This window comes from Seriola lalandi, unplaced genomic scaffold (assembly GCF_002814215.2).
Source record: "Seriola lalandi dorsalis isolate HSWRI2012SDOR001 ecotype SW California unplaced genomic scaffold, Sedor1 jcf7180002054575, whole genome shotgun sequence".
NCBI classification, from domain to species: Eukaryota; Metazoa; Chordata; class Actinopteri; order Carangiformes; family Carangidae; genus Seriola; species Seriola lalandi.
Genome location: NW_019525128.1, coordinates 2,346 through 14,188, shown reverse-complemented (window position 1 = coordinate 14,188; position 11,843 = coordinate 2,346). Strand labels below are relative to the sequence as shown.

The 11,843-nt window shown below is 41.6% G+C and overlaps 1 protein-coding gene across 1 annotated transcript in view; it reads left to right on the top strand.

Annotated features, from left to right (window-relative positions):
* Positions 1-651: 651 nt before the first annotated feature.
* The window catches only part of LOC111663351 (segment polarity protein dishevelled homolog DVL-3-like), a gene marked incomplete at its 3' end in the record, with an annotated part of 12,993 nt that continues 1,801 nt past the window's right edge, over positions 652-11,843 (top strand). Inside the window, exons 1-9 of the mRNA XM_023417518.2 lie at positions 652-1,291; positions 4,577-4,646; positions 4,744-4,877; positions 5,018-5,115; positions 5,760-5,904; positions 7,793-7,889; positions 8,701-8,770; positions 9,447-9,586; positions 11,245-11,321. Of these exons, the coding sequence (XP_023273286.1) occupies positions 1,116-1,291; positions 4,577-4,646; positions 4,744-4,877; positions 5,018-5,115; positions 5,760-5,904; positions 7,793-7,889; positions 8,701-8,770; positions 9,447-9,586; positions 11,245-11,321 (1,007 nt within the window). The remainder of the gene's footprint in view (positions 1,292-4,576; positions 4,647-4,743; positions 4,878-5,017; positions 5,116-5,759; positions 5,905-7,792; positions 7,890-8,700; positions 8,771-9,446; positions 9,587-11,244; positions 11,322-11,843) is intronic.

The following is an 11,843-nucleotide window of genomic DNA, read 5'->3' as shown; positions in this document are numbered from 1 at the left end:
TTTATATTATTCTTTTATGTCATCACGTTTACATCTTTAATACATACTTAAATATTTATCGACATGTTCAGTTTTTTTTCTGGTCTCTTCATCATAAAACAGCAGCGTCATGTTTTATAATTAATTTTATGCTTTTATTTTCAGTTAAACCGGAAATGTAAAGTCGAACATGTATTTCATAATGTCAGCAGTTTCCGGAAAGTATCGGAAGTGCGGTGAGCGTGCCTTCAAATTAAAAGCTTTAGAATGCAGCTGAGATGAGTGAGGCGAAACGGGAACAGTTTCACACTGTATGTCTCTGTTTTCAGCTGCTCTTTCTCACCTGAGCACTCGGCTCTAAAATCATCAGTTCAGAGCAGATTAAGTGTTTTAGCTGTCTGGTTTCTGTCTCGGAAAGGCCTGCACAGCACTGTCACTGTTTAACTGCCACTGTACGTCACTGCGTCATTCTGCGTCATTCTTCTGTTGCTGTGAACAAATCTACTCGGTCCATTCATATAAAATAACTTCTGTAAAAGTCACACGCAGGTCAAGTTTCCTAATCACATGTAAACATTAGATTAATAAACAGAAATCCTCTGATGATGTCAAAGTAAATCAAAACAGATTCTATTGACTCTAGTTTAAAACAGATAAAACCAGTGGAAGTTGTACTTATTTATATATAGATTCATTGTGGGGCCTGTTGGTTCATTGTAAAGAATCCGGTCCAGACCTACTCTGTATGAAAACCCTATTGTGACTTGGTGCCATATAAAAACAGGCAAAATTATTCACACACAGCCTAAAACATGTCTGCCGCTGTTTTTAAATGCTCTTATTTTGAAGGGCGGTACCGAAAGTAATGTATCATATTGTGTTGGTCTTGACGGCGGTGTGGCATCCGGAGGAGACTGGGAGCATCACAGACCTGCAACAGCTGGACCGACACATCTGGACCGGAACTGAGGAGGCCTGAGAGAGAGGGAGACAACAGGAGGACAGACAGGTGGAAAGACAGTCTGTGGTCTCTCCCTCCCACCACCTCCCCCTCGCCCCCATCTATCCGTTTGTCTCTCCTCCAGGCCGGTGTGGCATTCCGGGCCGTGCCGGTCTTGTGGAACATTCCGGGCTCCATGGGAGACAGCATGGCGGAGGGGACCCGGGTCATCTACCACTTGGAGGACCAGGAGACCCCCTACCTGATCCGGATCAACGTGCCCTCGCAGCGCGTCACCCTGGCAGACTTCAAACAGGTCCTGAACAAACCCAACGCCAAATTCTTCTTTAAGTCCGTGGACGATGACTTCGGGTGAGTCACGTAATAACCGATACCAGTGATTATCAGTTGCCTATCGATATCTCTGATCCTATCAGTGATCAATAGCATGCATATCAGTAATCAAGACAAATATTTTCAATCATCGGTCGGATTATTGATATCTCAGTGACAATATGTGTCATTGCTAACTGATAAATGTCATTGATTACTGACAGATGTCATTCATTATTGATTGATGTCAGTTATTATTAATATGTGTCATTGATTATTGACAAATGTCATTGATTACTGATAGGTATCAGTGATTATTGATTTCAGCTGGTGGTAAAAGACACAAAGTTTTGATTTAATCTTAAAGTGAATTTAATGTTGTGTTTGAAATATTCACACAGTTGAATATTAAAGTCAATAATAACTGAAATAATAATAATATTGACTGCAAGTGGAATGAGCTCATGATGTTAATATGATGAGTGATGCATGATTCAGACCAAACTGCTGTTAAAAACTAAGTGATTTGACCACAAGCAGAGATTTCTTATTTAACACAGTGAAACATGTTATTACTCTGAACATCAGTTTGATTATTTTAGGTCGTGACACATGATTTGTCAAATTGTCTCAAGAATATTACTATTAGAAATGTTTGATATTACACAGTATCACATCAGTACGTCAGACTAATTCAATATGAAAAATTCTGTATGGGCAGAAATATGAACATGTGCAGTTCAAAGATGACGATGGTTAAAGTTTATTTTATTTGTTGACCAACATGTGACACAAACATATAGATAGATGTATATGTGTCAATATGTTTCCACATCTAAATATAAACCACTTATAATTGAAAATATATGAAAATAACAGATATAGAAAAACCTTTTTATTTGTTTCCAATACTTAAAGGCGCTATAGGTAAGTTGTGCTATTGCTACATAGCTAATGTTAGCATCAACAGCTGATTACTCACCAGTCCTAGAGGATGGAATAGAGGTTAGAATACATCCTCTGAGCAGCTTCAGGACAGACTGGGCGCAACAGTGATGAGTCAGGCCAGCAGGAGCTACCTGGTTAGCATGCTAACTTCATTAGAAGAGCAGAAGTGATACAGACAAGAGTTAACATTGGTGTTTGTTTCCACCTCTGTGGACATGTTGGTAAGTAAAGGTTAACACTAGCTATGTAACATTAGCAAAACTTATCTATTGCTCCTTTAAAATGTCCTTCTACAGCTAAAGTGAAATGTGTGAAGTATTTTATAAAACATTCATTAGTTGCTCTGCTTAAAGTGCTAAATAATGTATTAACAGGTTAATAAACAGGTAAGCACATATCTCACATTGTAGTGAGACCAAGGTTATATAATTAAAGACTTTATATGTGAGGAAACATATCTGCATATAAATCAGTTTATTATCTGACAGGTATCTGACGTGCTCATCAGTGACTTACAGACAAAAGGTTACAGGCTGAACCAGCTACAGCAGCAACACTCATAATACTTTTAATAAGTAAACTCAGAATCAGGACATGTATGTTTTGCTGATAATATTTATTGACTGATGTGATTTTAAATCAATAATCAATAAAACAAGATGAACACAGAGATAATCGTGAACAGTTGTACATATATGACATTAATTAAAGACATGTCATAATGGACATCATAAACTGTACCTTCACACACAATATTCAGGTATAAATGTTGTTACATGTCCAGACCTGATGTGTTCACTGTTGATGTTCATGTGACTCTGATCCACTTTCCCTTTTTATTCTCATTCTATTTTTATTCTATTTTCATCATTTATAAAACCTGCAGATATTTTTACAACCAGCTCTGTGTTTACATAACACACACACACACACACACACACACACACACACACAATGTAGTTATATAACAGACGTATCTGTTAAAACCAAAAGCTCTTTAATATTCACTCTGATGAGAGCTCTGCCTGCTGTGTGTGTGTGTGTGTGTGTGTGTGTGTGGTTGTGTGTGTGTGTGTGTGTGTGTGTGTGTGTGTGTCATCACAGTCATTGATTCTCCTCAGGTTTCAGTGAGAAGCAGAAACACATCATCCTTAAAGGAACAGTCCAACATTTTAGTTAAACCCTCTGTTTGTTTGTTCACCATTAGATTGTGTTGCTCCGTGTTGTTGCTGTATAATTGTTTTCCTGTTTGTCTGCAGGTGTTGTCCTAATGTTCCATGTTGTTGTTGTTGTTTTCTGAAGCTGAAGATGATCCAGCTGATTCATGTTATTGTCCTTTGACATAAAGACAGGAAGTGAAACCTGAGAGCTGCAGTATCATCCAGTGTCAGCAGGTGTACATTATTAGAAACACGCCCTGCAGCATCTGAGGTCAACACAGGCTGAACTGATCCAGAGCTTTTCAACAGAGATAATCTCATGTTGTATTTTATACATACTGTAAGGCGTTGTTGTTCTGATCACTACAGTAGAATTAGTGAAGACAACTGAGTAATCTACCAGAGATTTACAGGCTTACTAACAGACCATCTCTCTCTCTCTAGTCACCACTGTATCTATGTTTACTCAGGATTATTGTTGTCCTGTTATTCTGTCTATGGGGGAGGGGCACAGCCTGCCTGATGTCACATCATAAAGTCCTACCTTATTGGAGTGGGGGCTGTTGGGTCGGTATGCAGCCTGAGAGGAACCTGCAGACACTACCCAGGGCTGGAACAAGCCAACTTATTTTATTGGTTAATATTAATAATCACAGTTGATTTTGTGTGTTTGTGGTGAAGATTATTTATCAGGTCTCTGTGGAGGAAACTGAGGGTCAGTGCTTTAACAACACAGAGGTTTACACATCATGTGTAGTTTTAAAGAACACAGTCACCATGTTTATCTAGTCTTTATTTGCCCACCAGCAGTAATACAACATAGCTCATAAGTTATCAGTGGTTAACTTTGTTACCAGTAATCTTGTCAGTCAGTCAGTCAGTCAGAGTTGAGGACCGAGTCTGTCATGCTGATTTGCTCAGAGACCTGACAACTTCTTGTTCCACCCTGTCCAGGATCAACGTTGCTGAACGCCACGCACAGTTCCCAAGCGCCCCAGCTCATTTTAGTTCCTGAACACCCCACACTCATTTTCTGTGAACTTGATGTGAACCTGACAATTAAAAAGTTTAAACTCCACTAGGGGGCAGATCAGGACTAAGTCATCAAACATCTGATTTACATGAACACAATAACACTGAGACTGTACACTAGTCCATGTGTTTCCACGGTGACAGCAGAGATCTCTGACATGATGATGATGATGTGTTTTAACAGGGTGGTGAAAGAGGAGATCAGTGATGATGATGCCAGATTGCCCTGTGTGAACGGACGGGTCGTCTGCTGGGTCAGCAACACACACACACACACACACACACACACACACACACACACACTAATGTTAACTCTTGAACCAGGTGTCATCCTGTTCTGTCTCTCTTCAGGTGGTGTCCTCAGATACCTGTCAGTCAGATTTCAGGGGGTCAGATATCCAGTCAGTGGTCACGTCCACCAGCCTGGCCCCGCCCCGCACTGAGAGGACAGGTGGGATTGGAGACTCTAGACCTCCGTCGTTCCAGTGAGTCCCTGACAGACAGTGTGTTTGACTGAACTCACCTGTCATTAAAACAGCTGATGATCAATGAACAGTCACATGTAGTGATCTTCACTCAAAGATCAACAAGATTACAGCTGACAGTTTCTCTGTCTACCTCTCAGTGCTGCAGCTATCAGCAGCCACGATGAACCTCAGGGGTCAGAGGTCAAACCTGTTGCGTCACTAACAGACAGGAGAGAGAGAGACGCCAGTGAGCAAGGTAAGACAACACAGAGACACACCTGGTCTGTGACACGACGGAGACAAACACGTGAAGATGTTTTCCTGTCTCTGAATCGTCTGCTGTATGAACGACATATTTCAGGAGTGTTTTCTACATCTGCAGAGGGAGACCTTCACTGCACCACATTCATCTGACTCATTAAACTAACCAACAGTAAATAAGAGCAGAGATCAATCAGAGAATTTATTGAAATGAATTTTATAAACAAACTTCATGTTTCCAGATTAATTTATTTTAATAATTTCAATTCATTTTTAATCCTTTTGACCTTTTGACAAAACAAGTAACTGAGACATTTCTCACTATTTTCTCAAGTCTTTCAATCAATCAATCAATCAATCAATCAAACAATCAATCAATCAATCAATCAATCAATCATTTGAGTAAATAATCAACAGATTTATCCAGAATTAAAATCATCAGTACTTGTGTTCTTCCTCCACCACTGCACTTTCATAACTTCTCAGCACAGATAAAAGTTTTTCAGTCTATATATCTGACCAGGGGCCTGTGGGGCCCCCAGGGGTTGTATTCATGGTTCTGACCTTTAAACCCACCTGCAGTGTGATGTCACAGCGTCTAAACTCCTGCCAATCATCCTGCTATCTGTGTCTCTGCAGGTGAGCGTCTGAATGGCAACGCCCACCAACCAGCTGATCAGAATGGGGCGAGGCCAACAGGTGCAGGTGACAGCTCGTCAACCCAACAGAGTAGTGAGTTAGAGACGACCAGTTTCTGCTCGTCTGAGGAAGACTCAGGAGGAAGGTCAGATCTCACTCTGTGAGGACCCTCAGTGACATAAGACCATCCCTGACCCCTGACCTGCCTGATCACAACCTGAACCTAATTCCCAGACTTAACCCTCTTTAAACCTTCTAGGACGCAGACATGTCAGTGAGTAACGAGACACTGGGTAAACATGAGAGTTTTATTACAGTGGAGACGAGTGTGGAGGTGGACATCATCAGGCAGAGGAATAAACAACATCAGAGCGACACTCAAACACTCAGACTCTAAGATATATATTAATATACTGTAATAACTACAGAAGTGTGGTGGCAGCTCCCTGACTGTGACCACAGAACCTGGATTTATTTTTATTTTTTATGTTTAATGAACAGAAAAACATTTTACAAACACATAAACATGAAAACAATATTTAACACCATTTGAAAAATACAGTTTTACATCGTTCACACCCTCTGCTTCCTTTGTTACTGCTAAGCTAGGCGAATACTTTCCCCCTGCTACATGTGTTTCTACTAAGCTAGGCTAACACTTTCCCTCTGCTTCCAGCCTTTGTGCTAAGCTAAGCTAAAACTTTCCCTCTGCTTCCAGTCTTTGTGCTAAGCTAGGCAAACAATGATGCCAAAAAATAAAATGTTGAACCGCTCCTTTACACATAAACACAGAAACCCTCGGTCATGTGGCTCAGTGACATCATCAACAACCCTGTGTCTGTGATTTGTGGGTTTGTTGTAACACACTCACCTGCCCTCAGGTCCTCTTCTTCTGCCCCAGTAAACCTGTTCACATGCTGCTCTCTTCCTCCGGGTCTCATTGGCTGCTGCAGGTCATGGGACCGGCGGTTCAGTTTGTATTGTCCTGCAGATAAAAGAGTCCCTGCTGATCTGAGAGCAGAAATAATCTGTTCCTGTCTCAGAGAGAAAAACACTTTGCTGCTGCACAACCTGGATTTATCACACTTTATTCATCATCTCTGCTTTTTAAATGTTTCTTTATGTTCTGGATTATTTACATTTTGCAGCTTTTATTTTTTATGGTTTTGTCTTTGACACTTTCACAAATATTTGTAGGATTTTTGTTTAAAGGTTTGATTTTTTTCTACTCTTGTATTATATAGAGGTGCCTATATATGATGTTCTAATGTTAATTCAGATTTTCAGCTTTTAAATATCATTTTTCAAAAAGATGTTAACTGTTATATTGTTTGTATTTTGTGACATTTTATAGTTTAATCAAGTTTATTTTAGTTTGCATTTTTACCAATATCATCTATTTTATACAGTTTTATATTTTTGATTTTTGCTCAAACAGTTTTTATTTCATGTAAATTCCATTTTTAGATTTAAAAACTAAATGAAGTCGATCTTTCAACCATTCTTTCAAATATTTCCTATTATTGTTTTTGATGGTTTTTTATTATCAATTCATTTTGGATTTTCTGCAGGTTACTTTAATTGACTTTTAAAAAAATGTTTAATTTGAATTTTAGTTCACTAATATTTAATATTTAATTCTGTTGTAAAACAGACAATTTAAAAACTTAACTTTGTTTTTATGTAGACTGAATTTTAGTTAGTTAGTTAGTATTTTTACATTTTGTTTTATGTGGAGGAAATTCTATTTAATTCAGGGATTTTTTAACAAAATATTTAATTATATTTTGATTTTAGTTTTTTATTTTTAAATTTTTTAGATCTTCAGTTAATTTAGTTTTTGTAATTTATATTTATATGTTTAAATATAAAAACATAGATACATGTAACAACATTTACTGGCTGATCAGGGTGACAAATACCTTGTTGCTTAATAACAACACAGCTGTCAATCAGCTGCGAGGTGATGTAACAGCAGAGTCACTCCCGTTTCACCTGAGTCAGGTGTGCTTCCCTCTGTGATGTCACACCAGGTTCAGCCAATCAACAGAGCAGAGCAGCTCCTCGCCGCGACTCGTCAGGCGACAGCGCCGCCGCCACCGGAAACCCAAAACCCAACGGATGGAGAGGGTACACACACACACACACACACACACACACACACACACACACACACACACACACACACACACACACAGGTGTTTGTACAGTCACATGAGGAGGTTTATTAGGGAAGAAGAGAATAAAAAGGGATGAAGATTCTCTCTGATAATGAATTAGATGCAAATGAAAGAAACTGAACTGTCTGTTGTTCAGCCAGGGAACAGACCATGAGATGACTCATTACATCTCACAATACTGAGGGAATTTATTCACATCTGACATATATGTCCACATTAGAATTTGGTGGTCAAAGGTCACTGTGACCATACAGAAGATGTTTTTAGGCCACACTAAGTAACTGTTACTGGACATAGGCTGAGTTTTCATTCTGACAGTTAACTGTCAGAGTCCAGGTCCAGGTCTTTGTCCTGTAACTCCAGGAAACGTCTTCAGTCTGAACAGATCCACTTCACTGAGATATGAACGGTGTCTGTATGATGACTGACCTGAATAATGAGGGGGACTGACTGAAGACAACTTTACAGGTCTAGTCATACTGGTCTAACAGTGACCGTGATTCAGGATCAGTCAAACAGTTTCTTTCTTCTGTCTTGTACCTGTCACTGATCTGCCCCTCTCTGTCCTTTCTGTCCTCTCTTCTATCTGTGTCTGTCGACATGTCTCTATACCTGTCTGTCCTCCTGTCTGTCTGTCTCTCCTTCTGTCTGTCTGTCTGTCTGTCTGTCTGTCTGTCTGTCTGTCTGTCTCTCTGTCTGTCTGTCTGTCCTCCTGTTTTTCTGTCTCTGTCCTCCTGTTTTTCTGTCTGTCTGTCTGTTAGTCTGCGTCTTTCAGCAGTGTCACTGACTCCACCATGTCGCTCAACATCATCACTGTAACTCTGAACATGGGTGAGTACAGAGCTGCACTCAACACCTTTGACAGTCACATGACCACAGTCACTAATCTCTGACTGTGTTCATGTGACTGCCAGCTGATGTTCTCTATGATCAGCTGTTTCCTGAATGTAAGACATCCTCAGATCAATCAGCTGTTGGATGATGCTTTTTTGTCAGAATAAAACACAGAAACATAAACACAATACAAACACTGCAGACATTAAAGAGCTGCTGTGAGGAGCAGGAGTCACAATGAGAAGACCTGATTGATCCTGAACCTAAACCTGGTCCCTGGTCTCTGACCGCAGTGTGAAGCTGCTCAGCTCAGGTCGACACAGGTCTGAAATAAAAACATATATATCTTTTTTTTCTTTACATGTTGATGACTCTGTCTGCTGGTGGTGTCTGTTTGTACTGTAACCATGGAAACAGACAACAGCCATTAGATTAATATTTTACTGAAAAACATAATTATCTGTTCCTATCTGTGTTTCACATAGTTATAGATTATCTGAGAGTAGCTGCTTGTGTTGATGCACCTGAGGTTATCTGCACAGCTCTTATTAACACTGTCTCTCTCTCTCTCTCTCCCTGTCTGTCTGTCTCTCTACCTGTCTCTCTCTCTGTGTTTCTTTCTCCCTGTCTCTTTAACTGTCTGTCTCTCTCCCTGTGTCTCTCTCTCTCTCAGAGAAATATAACTTCCTGGGGATCAGTATAGTAGGTCAGAGTAATGACAGAGGAGATGGAGGGATTTATATCGGCTCCATCATGAAGGGAGGAGCTGTGGCAGCAGACGGACGCATCGAGCCTGGAGACATGTTACTGCAGGTACCACTGCAATACTTCAAACACTACTGCCATACTGCTATTACTACTGCAATGCTACTACTAGTACTACTGCAATACCACTACTACTGCTATTACTGCAATACTACTGCTACTGCAATAGTATTATTACCACTGCAATACTATTGCAATACTACTGCTGCTGCAATACTACTACTACAATACTACAGCTACTACTACATTACTACTACTACAGTACTACAATACTACTGCAATACCACTTCCTCTCTGACAATCACCACCTTAATGAGGGGTGTGTGTGTGGAGCGCCGCTGTGTTGGAGTTCTCCCTCAGGGTACGAGAGGGTCACAAGGGAAAGGCTCAGACTGTTGTGTGTGCTTCTGCATTGAGCAACAGCTCAGAGTATCAGGGGTTCTTGGAGACTCTGGGTGGGGTCCTGGAAAGGGTTCGGCCTGGGGATTTTATAGTTCTGCTAGGGGACTTATGTGAATGCTCATGTGGGTAACGATGGAGAAACCTGAAGTGGCATGATTCAGAGGAACGGCCTCCCTGATCTGAACCTGAGTGGTTCTTTCTTATCGGACTTCTGTGCTACCAGAGCACCTTAGGCGTAAGACCGATGATTGACTTTGTGGTTGTATCATAAGATCTGCAGCTGTATATCCTGGGCACTCAGGTGAAGAGAGGGGCAGAGCTGTGAACTGATCAGCACCTGGTGGTGAGTTGCATCAGATGGTGGAGAAGGCTGCCGGACAGACCCGGCAAACCCAAACACTCTCTGAAGCAAAAACTGGGTATGGGAGGAGTTCAGGGAGGCTGTGGAGGGGAGCGTTTGCGTGGTCTCAAGAAAGTTCTGCCAAACTATTTGGCGACCCAGGAAGGAGAAGCAGGGCTTGACTCAGGCTGTGTTCAGTTCAGCACTGTGGAGTGACAGATCGAGGTGGTGGTTCCCATTTTTTTGAAAAAGGGGACTGGAAGATGTGCTCCAATTATTGAAGCATAACATTGCTCAGCCTCCCTGGGAAAGTTTGCTCCAGGGTGCTGGAAAGGAGACTCTGACTGATTGTCGGACCTCAGATCCAGGAGGAGCAATGCTGATTCTGGCCTGGCTGTGGAACAGTGGACCAGCTCTTTATCCTTGCAAAAGCGCTGAGGGGGGGCCATGTGGGTTTGACCAGCCAGTCTACGTGTGTTATGTGGACTTGGAGAATGCTTATGACCTTGTCCCCTGGGGGGTTCTGTGGCGGGTACTGCGGGAATGTGGGGTACCAGGATAGAAGTGGATGAAATGGGTTTCCTCTGCAGGCTGTCTGGGCTCAGCTTTGACAGGGGTGAGGAGCTCAGACATGCGGGACGGAGCTCGGAGTAGACCTGCTGCTCCTTCAAGTCGAAAGGAGCCAGTTAAAGTGGTTCGGGCATCTGATTAGGATGCTTCCTGGGTGCCTTCCTTTGGAGGTTCTCTGGGCACGTCCGACTGGGACGAGACCCTGGAGTAGACCCAGAACTTGCTAGAGGGATATCCCATCTGGCCTGGGAATACCTTGAGACCCCCTAGGAGGAGCTGTAAACTGCAATACTATTACTACTACAATACTACTGCAATACTACTGCTGATAATGCTACCATGCTTGTTTCAGTTGCAGCACTAACACTAACATCAGTACTTTCTTCTGTTTCAGGTGAACGACATCAACTTTGAAAACATGAGTAACGATGACGCTGTTCGAGTCCTGAGAGAGGTCGTCCACAAACCAGGGTCAGACCAGTTCTCTATATCTGATACTACTACTGCTACTGTTACTGTTACTGTCACGGTTACTACTACTGCTGCTACTACTTCTGCTAGTGCTACTGCTACTGTTACTGTTACTGTCACGGTTACTGCTACTGCTACTGTTACTATTACTGTCACGGTTACTACTGCTGCTACTACTTCTGCTAGTGCTACTGCTACTGTTACTATTACTGTCACGGTTACTACTACTACTGCTACTGCTACTACTTCTACTGCTACTGCTACTGTTACTATTACTGTCACGGTAACTACTACTACTGCTACTGCTACTACTTCTACTGCTACCTTTGATTCTCTCTATAAGCTGACAAACAGCAGCATCTGGACAACACATCCAGATATGCTGCCGTCCTGTTGTCCCAGCATCACAGCACTGCACCACTCTGCAGAAAAGAGCTACATCATCACAGTTACTCTCTCAGTCAGGCGACTGCAGACTGCTGCACTATCACTTCTTCTTTTGTTTTCGGACTCTTCTGATGT